This window comes from Microchirus variegatus (assembly GCF_963457635.1).
Source record: "Microchirus variegatus genome assembly, chromosome: 15".
In the NCBI taxonomy this organism is placed as follows: domain Eukaryota; kingdom Metazoa; phylum Chordata; class Actinopteri; order Pleuronectiformes; family Soleidae; genus Microchirus; species Microchirus variegatus.
The window spans coordinates 8,554,716-8,579,612 of NC_139816.1; the positions used below are offsets into that span (position 1 = coordinate 8,554,716).

The window sequence follows — 24,897 nt, forward strand, 5'->3', positions numbered from 1 at the left end:
CTAGACTCGATCAGGTTACAAATAAGAAAGTGCAAAACATGGCTGAATTGATTTTGAGCCATGGATGAATCTGTAAGTAAGAAAGAAAGTGAGTCTACCTTCAAAAAAATGTATAAACCTGAGTCCCAAAGTCACTTCCACATGATTGTTTTATAAATAATAGAGGTTTCACAGATTAATACTGAGAATTCACCATCCAGACATCAGAGTTTGATGTTCCCACCTCACAAAGCTATGTTTTTTCATATAATCGTGACTGTGAGAGTGACAACTCTTCAAAATAAAACACTTACTGCAGTATTGGTGGCTAAACGCAGTCACCTTGGGGCATGTGGAGGAGGAGCAGGTCCCCTCAGACTAAACGTGTCCCCGCTGGAGGAATGACGGGACGGTGCGTTTCCACATACGAGCGACGGCTCCGCCTCTTTGATCTCCATCGCCCGCTTGTAAAGCTCCGCTGCTTTTTCAAAGTCGCCCTTTTCATAGCTGTTTACAAAGCCGACGTAAAAACAAAAATAAAATCGTTAATAACCGTTATTCGGTATCAAAAATAAGAAATTGTGCTACACTTACCTAAGCACGGCCAGATTTTTCAGGGTCTCTCCGACTCGTGGATGCGAGCGTCCTAAACTGTCCTCGTAAACTTTCAGCGCTCGTTCGTACAGAGGTAAAGCGTCGCTGTGTTTCTTCTACAGAAGGCAAATAATCACATATAGTTTCACTCTTAACTTTAAAAAAAATAATAAAATGCACGTCTCACCATTTGGCAGTATATTACAGCCAGGTTGACCAGTGCTGTGGCCACACTGGGGTGTTTGGGCCCAAAACTCTTTTCCCTTATTTCCAGAGACAGCTCATACAGTGGCACAGCCTTCTCCAGCCTTCCCTGAACACAACACATGACGTCAGACTTTCACTGTCAACAAGCAACCAATCAACTTGACCTAGAAAATTAGATTACAATAAAGCAAACAAATGTTTTCCCCCCCAATTCTTTGTCTCACTCTGCGTTTATACAGCATGGCCAGGTGCTTGAGCGTGTACGCCAGCGAGGGGTGGTCAGGAGACAGGGCCTTCTTGCGAATGTCCAGCGCCCTCTCGTACATGTCCTCGGCGGTCTCGTACTCCCTCCTCTCGGTGTGCAGCGCGGCCAAGTTGTTGAGAGACTGAGCGCAGTCCGGGTGATCTGGACCGAGGACACGCTGACGCATCTCCAGGGAGCGGGTCAGGAACACCTTGGCTGCACTGGTGAGACGAAAAAAAAGACACAAATAAGTCTTTTAACAAGTGCTAACTGACGTGGTTTGGAGGTGTGACTGAGTAACACATGGGCCTTACTCCAGGTTTTTCTGGAGGTAGTACAGGACGCCCAGCTCATTCAGGGTCTTGGCACAGTCGGCAGAGTCTTTCCCCAGCGTCAGCTCTTCCAGCTGCAGAGTTTTGCGTCTCAACAAAGTGAAGCCGTACTGAAAGGGCGAGAAAAAAAACAAAAAAACACCTGTAACAGAGTATAGGCGACGATGACCTCGTGTGAGTAACCAGAGAAAAAATGCTCACCATGTGTCCTTTCTGGCGAGCAGTTTTCTGACGAATCTTCACCGACCTCTTCCGGAGTCTCTCTGCTTGTTCATACCTGATTATTGAAGAACCAGGTGTGAGTCATTAAACATGTACACTACTGTTCAAAAGTTTGAGGTCACACTTTCCTTATTTTTGAAGGAAAGGCAGTTTTTAACAACATTAAATGAATCAGAAATACACTCTATACATTGTTAATGTGGTAAACGACTATTCTAGCTGCAAACGTCTGCTTTTTAATGGAATATGTACATATGTGTATAGAGGCCCATTTCCAGTGTTCTAATGGTACATTGTGTTTGCTAATCGCGTTAGAAGGCTATTGGATGATTAGAAAACCCTTGTGCAATGATGTTAGCACAGCTGAAAACAGTTTTGCTGGTTCTTTGACAAAAGACAAAATTATTATTTTGAATAAAAAACATTATTTCTAATCTTGTCAATGTCTTGACTATATTTTCTATTCATTTTGCAACTCTTTTGATGAATAAAAGAGTGACTTTTAATGGAAAACACAACAAAAATTGTGTAGGTGACCCCAAACTTTTGAACGGTAGTGCATCCTAAGCAGAGTGTTTGATTTTTACTTAGATCTTCCACACGGGTGTGATGCCTGTATGCAAAAACAATGCTTTGCTAAAAAACAAACAAAACATACTATAGGAACCAAGTCAAAACCAAGAGTTTCCTCATTTACTTGTTTTGCTTCTGATAGAGCATGGCGAGCGACTCCAGCTCTCGTGCCACACTGGCGTGCTCGGCGCCGTAGGCGTTCTCGCTGATCTCCATGGCCTGCTTGTACAGCTGCTCAGCGTTGCCGTACTTCTTCCACTGGACGTAAACCCCGGCCAGCTGGTGCAGGGAGTGGGCCACGCTGGGATGGTCCGGGTCCAGGGCCGTCTCCCTGATTTCAAGGGACCTTTGTAACGGGGCTACAGCCTGGACAAGCAGACAGAGGTCAGATATATATATATATATATATGCGATTACGTGTGAAAGTGTTATAAAATCTTGAAATTAAATCATCTACCTGACTTGGAAGGCCCAGGTCTTTGAGGAAACGTCCCAAAGTCTCATACAGGTTCGCCAACTTGGTCATGCTCTCTTCACTCTCACAGCTTTTCTCATAGTGTTTCAGTGAGTCAAAGTACTCAGTGGCCATGCAGCTTTTGTCTTTACCTACGTACTGCCAATAGGCCAGCAGCTCAGAGAAATGACCCCTGGGAAATGAAAACATACATGTAAAAAAACAAAACAAAACATGACTGAACAAAATGTAAATTGTGGTGTCAAGTGTGTTTCGCACCTCTTGTAGAGGTTTTGCGAGACAAACAGGTTCAAAAGGCTGAGCTGAAGATTGGTCCTGTCCTCCTGCTGTTGGAGCAACCAGGGAAGCTCGTCTGCGACACGCCACGTCACACGGTCCTGGCTGTACGTGCATATGTAAACAAACACAGTAAATATCAGTCAGCTTAAGTGACACGTGAAAGGACGATTTAGCCGCGCCACAGCACCTGAGTTGTTGGCTGAAATAATGGATCAGTTTCTCTCTGTACGTAGCAGAGCTGCTTCCTCCACCGAGGAACTCCAACCTCACAGCTTCCCACGCCTTAAAGGACAAAAAAAAAACATCAAACGCTGTTTTATATTGAACATCAAATATATTTTTTTTATTTTAATGACCTGCAGGTGTTGGAACCTGATGAGCCCGCAACGGAGAGTGACAACGCAGAGTCTGTTCAGGTGGCACAGCATAGAGGACAGGACCGGTAACTCAAGCTCTGGGAAAAGGTCCAGGACCTCGGATTCACTCACTCCATTATGGCTCGCACATACAAGGCACAGTATCTGAGGAGGGATTCAAAAAGAAATGCAAACTTAACTTTGAATATTTCTACGTCAACTCATTCAAACCAATACATAATTTAAAAAAAAGATAAGGTTTAGACACATTTATTATAGTTATGTTGCATAAAAACAGGCCACCTCTCTCATTATCAGCCGCTCTCTGTCTTTATTGAGGGAGCTCAGCGTCATCTTGAGTGCCAGGCGGTAGAGCGACATGGTGTCTGGACACTGCAGAAACTGCTCCACGCTCTTCTCCTGCGACCAACACGACCTGCTGCGAAAAACAACACGATCGAGTCAACTGTCCGAACTCAGAGGGCTACGTTTCAGCACTTGTACTGCATCTTCTCCCCTAAAACAGTAGTAAAAATAGCATGTGACAATCAATAGATTCAGAATTGGAAAACTCGGGGCTCACTAACCTGATGATCATCCTTGCTAAAAGTGTGACGTACAGTGCATTGCATGTGGACGCAGAGCGACAGTGCCTCTCCAGCTTCTTATCCTGGAACAGAAATAAGTACCATACTCTCAGGAAAAAACATGTATGAAACATACATTTAGACAAAAATCTCTTCCGGAGAATTTATAAAACGGAATAATGGGATGATTCCTGACCTGGTCCTTGGTAAGTTTGAAATCAATGGTCTGACATTCCGCATTGACGACACTCCTGACTTCTCTGGGACTTAATGGGTCCAAGTGAAGCGTGGGCCATAACCTGAAAAAGACGAGTTTACTGGATTACAAATGGAAACACTGCAGAGGCATATTATCAAAAATGTGTATTATGGCACACAGAACCAGAGTAAAACAAGTAGAGACATAAAATGTGTACTCACACCCTGTTAAAATGCCAGGTTTTTGAGTTTTTGTGATATAGAAAACACAAGACCACAATAAATAAAACGTTTCCCACCCTTAATATTGTAATCTCTTGCATTCCAAATCTGTCAGATGTGAGGGCATCGCTTTTACACAGATCCCCCCCACAGATTTTCTACTGGATTTAGGCCTGGGATCTGTTTGGTCCGTTCCAGAACTTACTTCCCCTCTTGTGAACGCTATTCTTTTGTTGATATTGATAAATGATTGGGTTCATTCCTCTTAATCTTCTGTTTTCTAGCAAAGCATGAGACTGCCACCACCAAGTGTTTATTTTTACACGTACCTTTTGGAATTGTGACCAAAAAGTTCAACCTTATCACGTTTTCCAACATGCTTTTGGAAGACTTTTAGCCTGGATGTTTTTCTTTGTAAGAAAAGGCTTCCATCTTTTAAACCTATCAAACAGTCCAGACATATGGAGAATACAAGACTGTTGTCACATGTACTACACAACCAAATCCTACTGGCCCAGCTGAATTGAACTTGGGACTAATCAGAGTCTCTTTATTTGATGGAAGGCGTGTACCCAAGAAGACCGAATGCTGTTATTAAATCAAAAGGTGCTTCAGCATTAGTTTAAGGGTGTGCAACCAGCTTAATGTACCTTTTTTCCCTCCTTTTGCATTGCATTTTAACAAGGGTGTGTACAGTTTTTATATACACTGTATATTTCAAGTTTCATCATCCTACCTCCAAGCCTGAGGACACGTCTCAACATTGACTGACACAACCACTCTAACATTAACAGGCAGGGGGTCGATCAGCCACTTCATGTGCCTTTCCGCTTGCTGAACAAAAACAAAGACGAAGTCTGGATTTATTCTGAGTGAAATTGATGTGAGGTGTCAAATGTGGTGCTATAGAAGCGTGTTGTACTTGTATTTGGTCGATGGAGTCGATGATGATGATGATGTTTCCTTGGTGGCGCGCGGAAAGCCTTTCAAGCCAGCGGGGGAACTCCTCCAAGATCTTACTGGGCTCCATGGACAAGCCGGAAATGGACCAGAAATGCTGCAGTAGCTACGTACAACAGCAGATACAACACATAAATAAATAAATAAATAAATACATAACAGTAGAGCAAAAATCTAATATAACAAAGACTTACTTTGACTGTAAGGCGTTTGATTATGAGGACAGGCTCTGAGCTTGTGGAAAGAGGACGACCAACAAAATGATACAGAAACAAAGTGTTGGGCGTCTGCTTCTGCTGCAGCTCGATCCTGAGAGAGATTAAAGTAAGACAGTAAATATTTATTTGAGATGATACATGACGCTAAACTGAATCAATATGTGCTCACCATTTGGACAGCAGGAGAGATTTTCCTGAGCCTGGACCACCAGACACCAGCAGAGGAGGGGTGGGAGGGGGAGCAGCGATCATGTCATTCAAACGATCTATATACTGAGTGAGACAACACACAAAAAACTCAAGAGAAATGAATACATACATTATTACATTTGAAAGAAAAGGATATTCCCATTACCCTCTGGAAACCCAGCTGAGAGGTGGTGCTGCCACAGGCCTGCTGATAGGACTCGATCTGGTCCTGTTCGTCGTGCAGGTCCCACAGCACATCTCCAGAGTCTTCCTCACGCCCCTCCTCTATCCCAGAGTCCTTGGAGTCCACGTCTGCTCCTTCAAGACCCAGCAACTCCTGGTAGTAGAGGGTGACATTTAAAGGTCAAAGGTCTCCTAATTCACGTGAAGTAATGGGTCACTTTTTTTGTACCTGTCTGATGACTCTCTCGAGCTGCGCATGAATTAGGTCAGCTCCATCTTCTGCAGATCCACTGTGATCCACCACCTGGGTTTAAGTTTAAACGTTACCAGCAACATTATTTCTTCTGTGTTGCCGTCATTTATTTAATACACACTGCACGCTCTCACCTTGATTTTGCCAGCCTTGTCCGCAGCATTGACCCTTTCCAGCAGTTGCCTGGTGGCTCCAGTCAAACTGTGATCTTCTTCAGTTCTGAGGTAGAGCACCAGTGGATGACCATCTGGATTCTTCACAAACGCCTCCTCACAATCCTCCACTGTAGAGCTACACACATGTATTTTGCAAAGAATCAAAAAAAACGAATAAATGTAAGCTACAATACATGGGGAAAAAGTATTTGTGTACCTGGAGACAGTAGATTTGAGGAGAAGCACACACACGGAGCTCCGTTCAAGCTCCTGCTTGCGCTCCTCAACAAAGGAGGCAGCAGTTTCCTCTGGGAAGCAGACGTTCAGGTAGAAATGGCCCAAACCCTCGCACATCTTCCGTAACACAGGGGAGTGTTTCTGCAATCAGAACAATAGAAACAGACTGCTCAGACAGAGGGGCAGTTAAACCACGCTAACTCACAATGTATTTATTAAAGTCCTCTTCCTGTGTTGTTTTATGCAACCGCCAGGAAAAACATATCAGTTATGTCCCAAGAAAATGCAGTATTTACAGTTCTTATGTATCACAGTGTCAGACTAACTTACCTTAATGAAGATATCCAGCTCAGCTTTGGTTTCCTGAGTGAAGATTAAGTAGCAGCGTACTGTGTTACTCCATAAGGCCTGGGGCACATGAGGGGACACCTGAAGTAAAGTGGCGACTGCGGCGTCCCAGTCATCTGACAAAGAAAGACACACAAGTGAAACATATGTAAAAGTAGAATTATTTTTCTGTGATGACAACATGGCGTGTGTTTGGTTACTTCTGCCCAACTTAAAAAGTTTGACTTTTCTTACCTCGGCTCACATTTGCAAACGGTCCCTCCACGTCGATCAGACTGTGAGCGAACTCCGGTCCTCGGAAAGTCTGCTGCAACTGCATCATACTGCCCATAGAGGGCTCACTTCCCAGCGCACCACCAGTCCAGTACTCACACTGTGTTCCTGCAGCTATGGAGATATACAAGTAAAGCAATACAAGCACAAGGAGAAATTGGTTTTTCTGAATAGATCGATTGAAAACAAAGCAATCACAACACTTACCAGTGACAGTGGTCTGGTTGTCATCTGAGTCAGAATCATGCAGGTCATAGACTTGGATTCCCTGAGCCTGCAGCTGCTGCAGTTTGGCCTCTAGGTCCCTTTTGGCTCGGAGGAGATCCTGAATCTCCTTTTCTTTCGTCTCACGGAAAATCTGGCGGTCATTTTAACCAAAGATATTAGGTGATCCCAGTGTTATCGTGATCAGCAGAGAGAGAGAGAGGGTGCGGTTTACCTTAAACTGTCGTTTTACTTTGTCTCTGTCATGTTCAAAAGTGGCAGCCCTCTCCATAGCTTGGTACTTTGCCTCAAGAGCACTCTCTTTTTCTCGAAGGATCTTCTGGTAGGTTTTCTGCAGGGCCTGTTGTCACATAGAGAGTTTGGCACCTCATCAAAAGTATTTAAAAACCCAGTTGAGTTATAATATAGTTTCTAGTTCTTTAATTTCACCTGCAGTTCAGCTCTTAGCCTCTTGTTCTCCTCATCCAGTTTGGCCTCCTTCTTTTGCATGGATGATATTTCGTTGTTCTTGCTGACGCGAAAGATTTCGTACTCCTTGCGGAGTCTCTCGTACTCCGCAGCGTACTCCAGGTCCACTGAACCCGTGGACTTGAAACTGGCCCCGATCACCCGCGGCCCTCTGCGAAAGGAGCTGCGCAGGAGTCGGGCTTTGGGCTTGACCTCCACTGGGATCTCACAGGCTTCCCCGCCTTCGCCGCCATATCCATCCTCAATCACCTCTCCTGGGCTGACCAGAGAGGACGCGGTGCCCATGGTGGCAGCCTAGGCTCTCATCCTTTTTGGGTGCACATGCCTGCACCTGTGAGATTGGACAGATTGCAGAGGAATGACAACTAATTAAAAAATTCACCAAACTAGGCTGTAGATGATTATTCTGATGCACATTATTGGTAACTTTATACACTCACCTCACCAGCCACTTTATCCTCCTCCTATATTAGCCTTCATATCCCCACATATGGTCTTCTATAGAAGAATGTAAGATTATTTGGTTCATTAATTATTGTCTTTTAGATTACACCTGATTGTTGTTGTCTCATTCAGGGCGACAAAGTTTTGATTAAACTGTATTTCAATACACCAATCACCAATGTGCCCGACCCCATTTATTATTAAAATTAAGGATTAAGGATTTTTAATGACTATTTTACAGGAGCAAACAGAGATGAACGATATTATCGTCACCATATCGGCAGATATTAGCTATAAAATGTATTATCAGATATCGGCAAATACGCCATGATCCAACCATATGACTAAAATAGAAGGCTGAATAAGCTGCTGCCTCCTTGACTTCTGTGCTTGGAAAGTTATTTTATTTCCAAAATGTGCTATGGTCGTTCATTTTCATCAAATAATAGACTATATATATATATATATATATACAGTATATCAGTATTGTTATCGGTTATCTATTGGCATATCGGATATCGGGAAAAGTCAGATATCGTGCATCACAAGCAACAAATTATGGCTGTTGTTGAAAAATATCAGATTTTACCTTTATTTCTTGAAAACTACAGTTTAACCACTTCAAACATGAAAGTAACACAGAAAATATCATTTTCATAAGTAAACTAAACAGCCATTTTTTTTAGTTTTTCGTCATTTTTGCAAGCACCCACACAATAAAACCTCGCAGTCCACTTTTCTAGGTCTCATGTGTACCTAATAAAGTGGCCTGTGAGTGTAAATCCACTGTGATTCCGATTATTTTGTTTTCTTTTAGTTTCGCAGTCATGTACTTTTATTTTTAAACCTTGCCTGTTGTGTATTTATCTATTTAACATCCTTCACAAAAACAGCTCCTCACACCACCTTTATTTGCTTGGCTGAGAGTGGATTAGTGAGTTCTATCGTACGACTACTACGGCTAAACATACTTGTACACGGTTAGCTAATGTTAGCGTAACTGTGAAGAAATAGCGTTTTTTGATCGGTTGACGAGATGTTTGCTGTCGTAGGGCGTTGGCGAACGACAGGAATGAAAGTAAAAATGATTATCCAAAAGTTGTCTGACTTCGAAAGACGTAGCGGAAACTTTTGCGAAGTGGTTAAAGAAAAACATCCACTCACCCTCCGCGGAGTCCGCTCCCTTCACAGCTTCTTCCTGGCTGCCTTGGTAACAAGTCAGTGGTACGGAAGCTGGCGCAGGACAAACTGTGCAAAAGTCAATTTTAATTTCTTTTTTTTAATCTAAAACACAAGATTTATTTGATAATAACATGTGCTTAATAATCAGATTACATTGCATTCTTATGCTTTTTTTGGTTTTACAGTTATCATGAGGGACCTGAGATATACATTGTATTTATTACTGACATTCCTCCGTAGCATTCACGCTCCAAAAAACTACACTTATATAAAGGTTTTTCAAGAATTTGACAAGTCCCAGGATGATGTTTGATGTAACTGTTAATTGTCAGTTATTGTATTGAATTTAATGATATCATACTTACATTAAAGGTGCCATATGTAAGAATGTGGCCAAATGTGGCCAAAAACGGTTACTACATTCAAATTCAAAATACCGAGGTCTTTTTGGTTACGTTTTCTGACGTAACTGGCAACCCGTGGTTGCTCGGCAGCTGAGACTCTACTGACTGCTATGATTGGTAGACGGCGGTAGGTGGCGCCACATGCCAAAACATGATTTAAAAACATAAACATGATTTGCGGTCTGCAAAATATTTTTGTTTTAATGCAAATATTTTGTCTGTACTGTTGTTGTTGGTGAGTTCCGTTTGTTATATGAACATTATTCCTGAGTGTCTGTGACATATTAGGAGGATTTTATGGCCAGTTGCTTTAGATTTATTACATAATGCACCTTTAATGATCAGTTACTACTATGTAGCCTTCAGTTAGCATCAAAGCTCTAAAGAAACATTTAGATAACTGTAAAAACATGGTAAAAACTCATTCTGGGGGTATTGAAAAAGAACAATTGAGACACTCACTTAATTTTACACTCAATATTTACCTTGAATTTTTTTTTTTTTTCTAATTTTCTAATAATTTTCTTATTTATTACATAATGCACCTTTAAGACTATAACAGGTATACAGCGATGCCCACCTCAGTGTAAGATAAGTGCACAAATGGAATGGAAAAGGTGCAATAATCGATAATGACGCAATGAAAACCAAAAGACTTCATAAATAGAAAAATATGAATATGTCATAGGCTTTTAATAACACTTGGTCAACTCTAAAGCAGAAGCTCAATACTAACAGCACACCAACATTTCTCTGAACAGAACACTTTAGAGGACGTTAAAACAGTTTCGTGCATTTGTTTTAAACAGTGAGCTCATGCAGTGCTTTTAATTAACGTCTTTACTTTTACAGAACAACTTGAGTAATTTCTTCCTGTATCCTGGGTTTAGGAAGAAGTACATGACGGGGTCCAGTACGCCACTGACACAGGTGAGGGCCGACGTGACGTGATTGGCTCTTCCCACAGACTGGCGGCTCGCTGCGACCACACCCCCGCGACCGTGATACTCGATGTAGATCACTCGACTCACGTGGTAGGGCACGAAAGCCAACAGGAAGTTCATCACGACGAGCACGATCATTTTTATGGCCTTGTCCTTCACCGGCCGTTCCTCTCGCTGCTTGACTGCTCTTAGTTTCAGCAGAATCAGGATGTAGGAAACCACGATGGTGGTGAGGGGAATAACAAACGCCACTATGGTGGAAATCAGAGCCGTGGCAGAGGTTTTCTCCAAGTACAGCTTGTTGCAGATGCCAGGTGCACTGCTGCTCCCTTTCACCACAGAGAAAAGCATAGGACTCATGGACACAATAACTATCCCCCAAAGACAACCAACGGCCACTTTGGCATATTTAACCTTCCTGACCTTGTGTGATTTAATCGGGAAAACCACAGCGACGAATCTGTCCAGGCTGATCAGGCTCATTAGGTAGAGGCTGCAGTACATGTTAAGGTAAAAGAGGAAGCCCGATAACTGGCAGAGGACATGTCCAAAGGGCCAGTGGCCGTCAGTGAGGTGGTAAACGATACGCATGGGCAGAATGAGGACATAGGAGATGTCCGCTATGGAAAGGTGCCTCAGGAAAACCACGGACGGGGACGTGCTGTCCTGGCGAAAGAAGGCCCACAGTGCCAAAGCATTCCCGGGAACAGCGACGGTGAAAATGAGGATGTAAAACACAGCAAAGACGGTGTTTTCCAGGTGGGAGACGCCCTCGGCGTAGAGGCCCTCGTCTGAGATGTTCATGGCTCAGCCTGGTGCAGCACATAACACAAATATAAACTTTTTTTTTTTGGTTTACATCATAGACAGCAGTGTGTGACATCAGATGGTCTTTGGATGATTCACCAAGTCATGTTTTCGGTGTCATCAAAACGAAAGTAAGAATGTAAGGTGTGCATGTGACAAAATATGACTGAGGTTACGAACGCAACACCATGTACACATGAGGTTTATTAAACAGGAAGTGCACCCAGAAGGTGGGAAAGGAAACATCAGATATATAGTCATTTATTTTTATGTTTTTTAAAAGGTTATTTAGAAAGTTGAGAACCTTTTTGCATAATACATTCCCCATGTAAATTACTATCATAATGAACACAGATGTTTAAATAAGGTGGGATGTATTAGTATTTCAATTATTCTAATCATCTTATTCTTTCTTATTTTACGCTATTTTATTGTTGTACTGTTTTTAATTATTCTTATTTGTTTCCTCTTTATTTAATTGTTGTAAAGCACTTTCCATCACTGAAATGATTGTTGTAAAGAGCTGTATGAATAAAGTACATTTACATTAATCGATTATTAAATTAATCGTCAACTATTTTCATAATCGATTCACTGGTTTGTGTTTGTAAGGGATTAAAACAAGTTTTCAGATTTTTTTCCCCACCGACTTAAATGGGAATATTTTTTTGGTTTATTTGCTCCGTATAACAAATAAATCTATCTAAAACTATATCATTTTCGGTTTTCGGACAAAACAAGACGTTTCTGGACCAAACAATAACTCGATTAATAGAGAAAATGATCGACAGATTAATCGATTATGAAAATAATTGTTAGTTGGAGCTCTAATTTCATGCCTTCTTCCTGGTAGTTTTAATTCACCTCAACGTACTTCCTAACATGAGCGTTAACGTATGCAATTAAAAGTATTACCAAACCAAACATCCCCACATTGTGTCTTTCAAATAAATTCATGTTTTGTCGCTTTAAACTAAACTGTACACATCTAATCACACCACAACATTTCTAATACATAATATTCTAAAAGCTCTTATTAATAATTCTGATCATAGAGTCTCACCTGTTATTGTAGAGGTGCAGATCAGCCGGATTTCCAAAACACAGTGAGTTAAAGTCTCAGTATCAATCATTCGTCTGACGACAACAGACAGAAGAAGTGGAAGTGAGAATAGCTGCTGCTCTTATTAAGATTAAGAACCCTTTAAGTCCCGCAAGGGGAAATTCAATTCTGCAGTGAGTTAGTGAACACACACAGGGAGCAGTGAGGGGGTTAGGTGCCTTGCTCAACAGCACTTCAGCTGCGGACTGGTCGGGGATTGAACCGGCTACCTTCCGGTCTCGAGCTCGAAGCCCTAACCACTAAGCCACAGCTGCCCCTGTTCATATTTATGTGAACACACATGCACGCATACACATCTATCTGACATCCAGACTGACACAGGAAACACAGAAGCATGGCGCCTTACAAGCATGCAATTCTTTATTTTTTGCTACTCCAACACAATTGTACTTGTTGTTGTTTTTTCAACCACATTGCTCTTTTATAGTATGATTTTAAAGCTTTACAAAAAAAAAAAGAAAAAAAAAAAGGAGGAGGAAACCAAAAATATTTACAAAAACCTATCTGTGCAAACATAATTCTTCTTTTACACCACTCTCCTAAAGTATCTGAAAGGCATGCATACAAATAAACTTTGGTTTGTTAACAAAACTACCCTCATTTTTCTTAGTAGAAGCGTCTATGTACACGTGGGAGAACTTGGGGGGGGGGGGGGGGTTCATTATTATCTATGTTTAAGTACAGTTTACATTTAGAGAGAATGAAAACAAACCAAAGTATGAACACTTCAACCCAAAGAGTTTATGTAAAAAAAAAATCCCCTAAATCTTGTGACTGAAATAGGCTTGAAGTGAGTCATTGTACAACTTTGGCAAAAGAGGCTAAAACATGAAAACTTGTATGACTCGTGATAGATCTGTAAAAAAAAATCGGCAGAGAAAATAAAGACAATTTCAGCTTTAAAACGTTCCGTATACATCTCGTATACATTCATAAAAGGCATTTACAAGACCGATCGATGTCCGACAAACACACGAGAAATATAGAAGATTAAATAGACTATGGTTATTCAATCTCTCTGGTTTGAAAAATAAACCACTTTTTTTTCTTCTTTTTTTTTTTAATGATTGTACATCAACTTTTACTATATATATATATATTCCCTATTCGTCGCTACAGCAAGAAAAAATAGATTTTCCACACCACAAAAAGCCTTCTAACTTTAACTAAAATGATGTTTTAGCTCAAGTGTAAAAAAAATCTTTTCAAACATCTCGTACATCTTCGAGAGAGAATCTAAGGAAGTATGAGCCAAAAAAAAAGCATTGTTGTGAGAATGCCAGTGTCGGGAGAGTGCATTGCTTAATACTTTTACAAAAAAACTAGTCAAAATAAAAACATGACCTACGCAGTAAAACCAGAGGGGGAGGCGATAAACGGGTAAGCTAAGCTGTGTCCTTAGCCGACCCCGTGGTTGTCGGGATGCAGGATTTGCCGCTGTTGCCGTTGTGGGACCTGTAGCTGGTGAAGCTGGGGGTGTGTATGGTTCGGATGCTCTTTCCACCTGGGCCCAAAGGTGTGGGCGACAGAGGGGAGGGGGAGGATGAGGAGGAGGAGGAGGAGGAGGAGAATGAAGAGGAGGAGGAGGAGTGCACTCGACCATTCTGAGTCTGCGAGGAGAACGAGAGAGCTTTACCTGTGTGCTGTGAGGGCGCGGGGAGTTTGAGGGATCCGTTAGACAAGGCGGGGATGTGGGAGGAGGAGGAGGGTAGGGTACCGGGGCGAGGAGCTTGAGAGGACAGGATGGATGACTTTGTCACGGATGAGGAGGAGGAGGAGGAAGAGGAGGAGGAGGAGGAAGGGTTAATGGGATTAGTAGCATCTGGGTTTGGTGCAGACTGGGGACTGCCTTTGTTAGAGCTAGGGTAAAAAGCAGGGATTTTAGAGAGGGGAATAGTTGGGGAAGTGGTTTTATGATCCCCTCCCACTCTTTTAGCACTCCCGTTAGCCTGCAAACAGAGATGCCAAAACAAATACTGGTTGTCAGAATAGAAGATCTGGTGGTCAAGTAATACACACATAAACGGCAAGACGATGTTATTAAATTAAAGCTACAAGTTATACACACAGAAACACTTAATATCGCTAAGACACAACTAAAAATGTTAGCGCTGGGCAGGTTAGCGCGCTAACGGTGGTTCACGGCGTCGACGTTAACGCAACGTTAGCGCACGCCGCGCGTTTCCATGGCGACTGACCGGGAAAAAAATGCGCGTGGCGTCCAGGTACCGTTTACCAGTTAGCTCCGTTAGCTCCTTTAGCGGCCATTTACAGTCGAACTGGAACGGTCTGTTTATTAAACAAAAAAAAAAAGCAGCGCTCCAAATAACCAGCGTACCTGTGTACTGCGGATGTGTGCCTTTGTTTTTAAAGTTTAGCGTCACTTTACAGACATGTTTACGTGACTCCCGATTGTTAAAATGAGTCTGTAAAGTAACGCTAAACTTTGAGGCACACATACGCAGTAACACAGGTACGCTGGTTTTTTGCAGCGATGTTTCTTTTCGTTTCATAAACACACCGCTCCAGCTCAACTGTAGGCGCGCTAACGCCGCTAAAGGAGCTAACGGAGCTAACTGGTAAACGGTGCCTGGACGTCACGCGCGTCTTTTTCTGGGCCAGTCGTCATGGTTGGCGCTAACGTCGACGCCGTTAACCGATCGCTAACGTGCCCAGCACTGCTAAAAAAAGACACCAAAACAACACAACAAAGGTGCTTCCACTACGTTACATGAAAGGTGAGACTGAGACGTTACCACACACAAAGGAACTTTGAAGGTTAGACAGTGCAGTGGCGGACAGGAGCGGCATCTCCACAGATGGCCTGTGTGTGTTAGAGGAGTTGTTAGGGTTTTGGTGAAAGGGTTTGTACGAGGGCAAAGCTGCATAGGGGAGGGATGGTAGAGAGTTAGATAACATCAGGGTTAGGAGTGCAGACAGTACAGAGGGAGAGAACGTGGGCCAGTATTTCACTAACACTAATGATGGTGCAAGATGGTGAGATGTGCCGAGGTTCTTGAGGGGGAGGAAGGAAGTATATCACAGTGAGGTTAAGAAGCTAATGCAGCAGCAAGGTGCGTTTGTGAGGAAAAAAAAAGTCAATAAGGTTTGTGTTTATCAGAGCCATAAGCATCCTGGGTTTTCGCCAAAAAAAAAAAACACTGTTACGGAACTCAGCTGTGATGGGATTCGGGAGATGAGCGAACTCAGATGACACAGGTCTTCTTTTGCCATTTTTTTTTTTTTTTTTTGGGTTTTTGTTTTGTTTCAAAAGTCACCAACACAGTGAAAACCATGAGCAGTGTGGACATGCAGAAGCATACAGTACCAGTGATGTTATTGGAGGGTAACAGTCAAGAGTCAAACATGCCTTTGTGTTTCACAGCAGATTCGAGAGAAACGTTAACAGTTCCACAGTCGCCATCACGGTGACTCGTTATTTTAAATCTCACAGCTTTGATAGTCCAGCTCACAATACATGCCTCATGTTTTTCGTTTCCCTTAATTGTTTCCTCTAGTCTCTGGTAAAAGGCCCTAAAGTAAAACTACCTGTCGGAACTGCCTCTGAGCGTCCTGCAGTTTTTGCTGTTTTCCTGCTTTGTCAGTAGTACCCGGTGACTGCCTGGACTTCGCAGACAACGGGACGGGCATCCGACTAGAAGGGGAAGCGACACTGGTGTTCTGCAAGGGGATCCAAACGGGAAAAAAAAAAACAAGAAATAAAATAAAAGAAAGAAAAAAACACACACACCACATAGGAAGTATGAAAATCGAGACACTAACAAGGTACAAAAAAAAAGAAACACCACCAATTAATTCAACACCAGTGAGAAAGCATGCACCCCGTGGGACCATAAACCTTTTAAGTCATGACACATAAGTACATGCAGTCAGAGATTAAGTAAGATATCAGAGCATAATCATCACGACACTGTCTTTGATGATGAGGCGGCCACTTGCTAAAAAAACCCCCAGAGTTTCAGCAAATGACCTTAAAGGAGAAAGACGGTGACCAGGAACCCAGCCAAAAAATGCCACCCCCCCTCCCCCAATCATGTAGAACATGATTTCACAGAGGGAGAAAGTCACGGGTGGACATTTCCAACATTTCCTAGCACCTGTGGAGTGGATTAATGATTCTGTAATCTCAGTGGTTAAGTGAGGGTAGATTGGAAAATGAGGCGGGGGGGGGGGAAAGAAGCACCCAAAGGCTCCAGGAGCGAAATAAAAAGGAGCTAGAGAGAGACCTGTTGTACGGTGCTGGGGACACTGGGGACAGTGGCGGTGGTAGCAGTGGCAGTGGTGGGGACGACTACAGGACGAGGAAGGAGCTGCGGTTTAGTCTTCGGCTGCAGTGGACTTTTGCCGTGCGCCTTAGGGCCTGAGCCTCTGGAGGTGGGGAGAGAGGACGACCTCTTTAGCCCCCCTCCGTCTGAGCTTGTCCCGTTCCCCGCCAAAGCCTCCTCCATAGAGACTGGCTCCTCGGGGGAGCGTGGTCCCATCTCATTTATCGTGGTCTCCAACTGCTTGATGGTCTGCTCCAGACTGTCCAGAGTCTTGTAGGTGTTCTTGCGGATCTCATCTGTCCTGCAGTGGGACTCGGAGTTCTGTTTCTTCAACGCGGCCGAGCTCGTCGCCTTGGGGGGCTCCGCTAAGGATTTGGAGCGCGCGATCTCGAACCTCTTCGCCTCTTTGTGCTGCTTGACGGTGCCGTCAGACTCCTCCTCGTCTTCGTACACGACGACCTGAAGGGTCTTCTTGCCCGACTTGGTGCCCGTGCGGATGGCCTGCGTCAGCGCCGCCAGCTGCTTCTTCGGGAACTTAAACTTGAACTTCTTCTTGCCGTCCTGCTGCTTGGCGTCTTCCGCGTTTCCGCCGTCAGCGAGTTCAGATATCGAAGACGACGACGACGACAAGCTGACGTGGTCGGCTGTGCCGTGTGAGGAGCTGAGGTTTTTGCCGCCGTCCGTTTTGCTCCCTCCAGCTTTGACCTCCGGGCCGCTACTTCTCTCCGAGTCCGACTCCTCGCTCTCCTCGTCGATCCGCTCTTCTGACAGCATCCTGTCCAGCTCCTCCTCGTTTTCAAATATGGTGGACAGACGCTTGTACGCCGAGCGGATATCCATGGGCTCGTCAAAGATGATAATGACGGGCTTCTTGTTAAACCCGTTATCCTGCATAAGACTCTGACTCACTGTGGTGTTCCCTTGGTTGGATGCGCTGCCTACAGTTACCGTTTGGACACTTCCCTTCTTGGCGTTGACCAGATCCTGGTACTCGCCACTAGACAAGGCCTGCACCTTGGTGTTAGTGATCATAAATGCGATGTTGTCCGGAGGTGGAGGCGCCTCTTCTCCAGGTAGATCAGGACTTAGCCCAGCTCCCTCGTCATCTTCATCAAAAGCGGCTTTCGATGGATCACTGTTGTCGGTGGGAGCTTTTGGAGGCGGAGCAACAGAAAGTTTAAGTTTCTGTTTCACGGGGCTAATTGTTGTTTTTTCCAGCGCTTCCTGGATTATATTCTTACTGGACGAAACGGGCTCCTGAGTGATTTTACTCTTCTTCTCGGCGTTCATTTTGTTGAGCAGCTTCCCCTTCTCCATTTCTACCTTGGTCTTGAAGGACTCGGAGCGCTTAAACTGCTTCTTTGCCAGTTTGAATCCGTTCAGTCCCACGGGCTTAGGCGATATAGGTGGGGGAGATTTGGGTGGTGGAGACTGTGGCGGCTGCTGCGGCTGCTGCGGCTGCTGTTCCTGGCTTGGAGAATTGTCATTAATATTGACATTTGACACCTGTGTTGGAGACTGCGTGGGCTCTTGGTGCTCGGGGTTCTCCTCCGTTCCTGATGTTGGTGGATGGTCTTTGGAGATCTGGCCAGTCACATAGTATATGACCTGTGTTTGGGAAATGGAATCAGATTATTATCTCATTAACTTTCACATGTATATACACTGTATATATGCAAAAAATACGTGAATATATATAGTGTCAATAATTATGAGGTGGACGTACCCCTTGGCTCTGTCGCACAGTAGTGTTCCCGTTTTCATCTGTGTCTGGATCTTTGTCCTCTCGACTGGGCTCTGAGCTCTGCTAGGACAGTGTGCGAGGGAATAATATTACTGTGCAACTAACGTATATATATATGACTGTGGTCGAATTCACAATGTTATAGCCGCACTAGATAAAATAAGATGATAAGATATTAATTTTAGAAGCAGTACTGATAAAAATGCATACAGGTCAAATGAAACTATGAATTTACAGCCAAGTTCATGGTTAAACCCTGTATTCTTATGCTGCTTCCTTCAACTTTCCTATTTACATTTGTGAAAATTCTATTAGTTGCAGTCTTTAATGTTATATTATTTACACCATCTACTAGCTTAGTGCCTTACATTATACCTCAACCTCCCATTTCCTCTCTGTGAGAGCTGACACTGACACGTTTTTACACTTACGCGTGTCCTCTTTGTCACATATACAGTAAAAACCACATCGTTCAACGCATGTATTGTGTATATATATACACTACCGTTCAAAGGTCTAGGGTCACCTATACAATTTTTGTGTGTTTTCCATTTAAAGTCACACTTTTGTTCATCAAAAGAGTTGCAAAATGAATAGAAAATATAGTGAAGACATTGAAAAATTAGAAATAATGATTTTTATTCCCTTTTGCTTCCATCAAAGAACCAGCAAAACTGTTTTCAGCTGTGCTAACATCATTGCACAAGGGTTTTCTAATCATCCAATAGCCTTCTAGCGCCATTAGCAAACACAATGTACCATTAGAACACTGGAAATGGGCCTCTATACACCTATGTACATATTCCATTAAAAACCAGACGTTTGCAGCTAGAATAGTCGTTTACCACATTAACAATGTATAGAATGTATTTCTGACATTTCTAAGTGACCCCAAACTTTTGAACGGTAGTGTACATATAAGGATTGTCCTTCAAGTCAAAGAATGATTGGGTTGTGATTATTACATAGGTGTAAAGCCGGGAAAGCACACTGAGGTAAAAGTTGTGCGAAGACAAAGAGAAACAGAAAGGTTAAGTCCTCAGAAAAGTATTGATGGGAGAGGAGCATGCAAAGTGGCCACACTGACCTCTAGTGAACCAAGTCTGCAAAAACAGCTCATGTCTGCAAAGTTAGCTTTGACTGTGATGTTTCTCTCGGTTGTCAAATCTTTGTTTCGTTTGATTTTTTTGCATGAAGACACGTAATTAAAGAAAGACACGAGACAATTTAATTGCCTGCAGATTTCCCAGAGATCCCAGGTCTTTATTGATTTAGAGGAAAAAAAAGACAACGATAGAATTAAAACCAATAGCAAACCCCCCCCCCATCATCACCCCACCGGTCCAGACACACAAAAGAGACAGCATCTTTTCAGAGGCTTCATTTTATGCAGACTTAATCCGGGAAAACTCAAGCTGTGACATCCAGCAGAATCAAAAAGAGGGAAGGAAAATGAGGCAGCAAGGAAAGAAGTGTTTTGTTCAGAGGCAGCTGTTACAGGTTTCTCTTGAGCCAAAAGCAAGGGTGCAAAAGTTGGAGAAGGGTTAAGATACAGCCATCGTTGGCAGAGACAGGCAGTTAGCTGGGGAGCTGCGAGGCGATTGGCAATTTACCTTTTTCTCTTTGAGGGGCAACAAGGCCCCTGGTCTTAGCTCTCTGATTTGTGGTTCAATTCGATTGGTAGGTTCTACCAAATTTTTCACCCCTAAATCCTTAACTGTGCACTTCTGGAAGACCTGAAGAGTGAAGAAAAGTGAGGGGGGGGGGGTTTGACAGGGACAAGGATTTTGGGGAGGGGGAGGAGTTTGAGTTTCTTCACCACTGCAACTAGAAAAACCCAAAAACCTGAAAATCAAACTCTGCTTTGCCACCATAGGAAGCAAACCACTCCCACACGCCCGCAAAATCAAAGAACCCGTTCATTGTGGGTGTCGGTTGACATGTTTGCGTCGTGTAATCGTACCTGCAGTTCTGCCATGATCTTGTCTCCTTCGTCCTCCTCGTCTCGAGTAACAGAGGCAGTGACAGGAGGAGGGGTCGTAGGCTTTGGCTTCGTCTCTGGTGGAACCTTGACAGGCTTGGATTGGGGAGCGGGAGGTGGGACCTCCTCTTCGCCCTCCTGCAAGAAGCGATGCGAGTCGTTATTAACTCCAAGTCAAACAACCAACGATGTGCTCCCATCTCCTCTGACAGACTAACCTGAGCTGAGATGGATTCCTTCCTGGCGGTGAAGACCACCTCACCGGACCGCGTGGTGGTCATGCCCGAGTTGGAGCTGGAGAAGGTCTTCCTCGGAGGAGGCGGCGGTGGTGGAGACTTGCTGGACTTTTCCGACACTTGCTTGGTAGAAATGTCGAGGGGCGGGGGCTTCACGGAGGTCTTGGATGGTCTCTCCACCACGGGCTTGGCTGGTTTCTCCAGCGGTGGCTTTGGAAGTTTCTCAGGCGCCTTTTTGGGTGTTTTGTCAGCGTCGGGTTCGGACCGAGCCTCTTCTGTCACACACACAGGACGACAAAGTTTAACGTGTGTTCACAAAAGTGAAATGTGTCGTTTTGTGCGTTGTATTCGTACCTGAAGGTGATTCCACAAGTTTGTGGGAGATGATGGTTTGTTCACAGGTGCTGGCACCAGGTGGCAGTGCTGAGTTCTCTTCAACCTCCAGACTGGGAATACCCTTCATCATGTTGGCCTGGGCCTCCTGGAGGATCTTCTCAAACTCTTTCCCGTTGTAGTGACCCATGTTCTGTCTCCTCTCTTCCCACTCCTTCTCTGCTGCCTACAAATACCAGAGAAGAACAAAGGAGGCAAAGAAAGGGACAAATCTTAATATATTTTAAATCAGAATGACGATAAAATAATGACTAATTGGGCCTGACGAATAAGTGGGCCAATTTTTGGATGATTATTATTTTATGAATTGGCTTATTCTTTCTTATTTCTGTAAGTTTACCCTTTGAAATTTGATTAAAAAAAGTTTTTTTGTATTTAATATTTCATTTATAAATTGTTGTTTTTTACATTATTAGGAATAATAAATAGTTTGGAAAATAGGGGAAAAAAATAAAAATCTCCCAAAGAAATAGAGACCCAAATACCCAAACTGCTTGTGTTAGATGAAAATAGCTTAAAACCACATACCTCTATGGACATAACCCTGGTTTTGCTTTTGTCCTTATTGATCTGCAGTTCCTCGATGACAAGATCCTGGTTGCCATTATTCAGCGGCGTCCTCTTCTGACGGAGGGGACTCGGTGGTTCCACGGTCGTGTCTTTGGGAGACTCCCTGCCTTGACTCTTGATTGGGTTGGGGCTGGGCCCCTGGGTCGGGCTGGGCGTGAGCGGAGGACTGGGCTGAGCAGTCAAGGCCGCCGACTGCTGGGACTGCTGCATGAGGACCGGGGAGCTCTGGACGTGATGGATAACCACCGGGGAGGAGGGCATCACCTCTGACCTGACGGTAGAGCTCTGGTGATCCAGCGAGGCTGAGGTGGAGCTGGGCTGAGCATCAACAGGAGCCTCTGAAGCAGCTGCTGTGAGGCTGTAGTCCACTGGGATATTAGCAGAGGGATCAGGAGCCTTCTGGGAACCCTCAGTAGCATGTCTGCAGCAGGGACGGAAAAAAAAAGAGGCAGAAATCAATTTTATATCCCAATTAAAATTTATGGTTTTGTTGATTTTCTCATACGAATTTGAAAGCACACCAAACCCTGTAATAAAGTTGGAAGAAAATGTTGATTAATTCTGACAGGAAGGATAAAAACACCACCAAAACACTATGATTTAGTGTCTTATGGTTTGGCAACGGCGCACGTTTTAGATAAAAAGTCAAATGGAGAGAGCAACAGAGAGAGTGAGTTTGGGAGTCTGTGACATTTTGAGAATGGAAATGATGTGCCGCAGCAGCGTCCACCAAATGAATTCACTTATCGGTTCAGTGAAGGCGTAAATCAAGCAGGACGCCGTACGAGTCTGTCCGCGCGGACTGACCTCTGGAATGGAATGGAATGAGGGCTGGCTCTCTGCGGTCGTCTAATAGCACAATCTCCCACACGTACACATACACTTTGACGTGTCCTTTACCTTCTGAGGCCGCTGAGAGTGTCAGTCAGGCCTTTGACCCTTTTCAGCATGCTGTCCAGTTTGTGAGGTTCCTCTTTCAAGAACTTCACCGCTTCTACTTCCACCCTCAGCACGGCCCGCATTCTGGTCTGGAGGGCTGGGAACTCACCTGGAGAAGAGAAACATCACACCATATTTCATATTCTCTACATTTTTAGGGTGACCAACTCACTTGCAGGTACTGTGCAATTGGATAAAGTCCAATATTTTCAATCATTATCGACACTACTGTTCAAAAGTTTGGGGTCACTTAGAAATGTCCTTATTTTTTTAAAATGAATATAACATTAAATGAATCAGAAATACACTCTATACATTGTTAATGTGGTAAATGACTATTCTAGCTGCAAACTATTGGATGATTAGAAAACCCTTGTGCAATTATGCTCAAATATTGCATAATCGTAGATAAGATAAAGGTCCAGTCTGTAACTTTGACAACATTAATCACTTAGCTGGCTCGCAAATCCTGTTTTACAGCTCTCTGTTTGGTTTAATTTACGACACGCGTTATTGCTTCGACACTCGCTTTGAATATTCGACTCTTTTGTTTGTCATGTTGTGCACGTTAACAGCTAATTTGTGTTCTCCCCGTCCTCGTCGTCGTCGTCATTACCTTTGAGCCCAGCCAGAGATTCTCCCACCTTCCTCAGAGTCACCGCTCCCTCTTCCACGTCCTTCAGCGTCACGGCTCTGTGCGTCGCTGAGGACGAGTCCTTCTGCAACGAGCCGACGTACTGCTCCAGATCGCTGCAGAGACAAAGAAACAAACACAGAGAATATTGTACTTTAGTGTCAAGAATCTTTATTCTTTGATTCTTTGTCATTCCAACACACATTACTCTCTTAGAAATAAGGGTTCCAAAAGTGTTCTTCTACAAGGGCTGAGGTTCTACCTGGAACCATTTGTTGTTCAAGGGTTCGTGGTAACACTAATTTTGATCCAGAGAACTCTTCAAAACCCCTTTTCTGAATAAAGGGTTTTAAAAGGGTTCTTGGTAACACTAAGGGTTTCTTCATAGAAGGTTCTACATTGAGCCAAAAAGGGTTCTCCTATGAGGACAAGCTGAAGAACCTTATATGGTTCTACTTAGTTCTTTTATTTCTAAGAATGTAGGAACAGAATTTCAGTCTCTGATCCCGGTCGGCCCAAACAGTAATAAAAAACTCAGAAGGTAAGGTGCTGTGTGGCTATGTGGGATGATAGAAAAAAAGAATTGAATAAAATAAGAATTAGCAAACTAAATTTAAAGGCACCATATGTAAGAATGTGGCCAAAAATGGTTACTACACCAAAATTCAAAATACAGAGGTCTTTTAGGTTTCGTTTTCTCTGCCGTTGTAGCTCAGACGTAACTGGCAACCCGTGGTTGCTCGGCAGCTGAGACTCTACTGACTGCAATGATTGGTAGACGGCGGTAGGTGGCGCCACATGCCAAAACATGATTTTACGACATATACAAAATATTTTTTTAATGCAAATATTTTGGCTGAACTGTTGTTGTTGGTGAGTTCAGTTTGTTGTATGAACATTATTCCTGAGTCTCTGTGACATATTAGGAGGATTTTATGGCCAGTTGCTTTAGATATATACATATATATATATTACATATACATATACATTTACATTATATATTAAATAATGCACCTTTAAATAACAGAATATACAGTATATATACAAAAATAAAGTCTAACAATGCAAAGAACTAAACCGTGTGACTTTATGGCACACAATAAGGCAGTAATTGCTTATTTGTTGATGATATACTGTCACATACAGCATATACTGTAACTGTACGACTCTTTACAAACAGCAGGGGGCAGAGCGCAATCATTTAAAGACCACAGAGATACTGATTGGGCAAAGGTGAGAGCAGAGTTATCTTCTATGAAAAAGAAGAAGAGAATGAGTAATATGTAAAACAAGGATTAACAAGGACAGTAACTTAATTAAATCAGACAGCTTAAACTCGATTGGTTTGAGCTCTTCCTGTAAATGTTTATGCATCAAAATGAGAGCACATTTTGTGACTGGACACTTCCTCACTGAGAAAACACATCATCATC

General features: G+C 43.3%; 3 protein-coding genes across 3 annotated transcripts in view; all 3 read right to left on the reverse strand.

Annotated features, from left to right (window-relative positions):
* Positions 1 to 317: 317 nt before the first annotated feature.
* nphp3 (nephronophthisis 3) lies at positions 318 to 8,062 on the reverse strand (the record flags this gene model as incomplete). Its single annotated transcript, XM_083901398.1, has 27 exons — positions 318 to 486; positions 574 to 689; positions 761 to 886; positions 1,005 to 1,245; positions 1,339 to 1,466; positions 1,558 to 1,633; positions 2,276 to 2,517; positions 2,609 to 2,798; positions 2,885 to 3,007; positions 3,093 to 3,187; positions 3,262 to 3,426; positions 3,565 to 3,700; positions 3,849 to 3,931; positions 4,045 to 4,147; positions 5,005 to 5,102; positions 5,191 to 5,334; positions 5,423 to 5,537; positions 5,616 to 5,719; positions 5,802 to 5,972; positions 6,048 to 6,122; positions 6,206 to 6,362; positions 6,444 to 6,604; positions 6,794 to 6,927; positions 7,046 to 7,198; positions 7,292 to 7,442; positions 7,524 to 7,649; positions 7,739 to 8,062. The coding sequence occupies 27 exons, from the start codon at positions 8,060 to 8,062 to the stop codon at positions 318 to 320; spliced, it is 3,906 nt and encodes a 1,301-aa protein (XP_083757524.1).
* A 2,572-nt stretch (positions 8,063 to 10,634) lies between these two features.
* Positions 10,635 to 11,555, reverse strand: LOC310937286 (uracil nucleotide/cysteinyl leukotriene receptor; the record flags this gene model as incomplete). The annotated part of the gene is made up of 1 exon (XM_083901516.1): positions 10,635 to 11,555. The coding sequence occupies one exon, from the start codon at positions 11,553 to 11,555 to the stop codon at positions 10,635 to 10,637; it is 921 nt and encodes a 306-aa protein (XP_083757642.1).
* A 1,480-nt stretch (positions 11,556 to 13,035) lies between these two features.
* Positions 13,036 to 24,897, reverse strand: part of kiaa1217 (KIAA1217 ortholog) — a gene marked incomplete at its 5' end in the record, with an annotated part of 109,030 nt that continues 97,168 nt past the window's right edge. Inside the window, 11 exons of the mRNA XM_083901309.1 lie at positions 13,036 to 14,630; positions 16,231 to 16,362; positions 16,929 to 18,575; positions 18,694 to 18,771; positions 20,325 to 20,447; positions 20,675 to 20,830; positions 20,911 to 21,203; positions 21,283 to 21,487; positions 21,850 to 22,312; positions 22,792 to 22,939; positions 23,447 to 23,580. Coding sequence (XP_083757435.1) covers positions 14,067 to 14,630; positions 16,231 to 16,362; positions 16,929 to 18,575; positions 18,694 to 18,771; positions 20,325 to 20,447; positions 20,675 to 20,830; positions 20,911 to 21,203; positions 21,283 to 21,487; positions 21,850 to 22,312; positions 22,792 to 22,939; positions 23,447 to 23,580 — 3,943 coding nt within the window. The 3' untranslated portion in view covers positions 13,036 to 14,066. The remainder of the gene's footprint in view (positions 14,631 to 16,230; positions 16,363 to 16,928; positions 18,576 to 18,693; positions 18,772 to 20,324; positions 20,448 to 20,674; positions 20,831 to 20,910; positions 21,204 to 21,282; positions 21,488 to 21,849; positions 22,313 to 22,791; positions 22,940 to 23,446; positions 23,581 to 24,897) is intronic.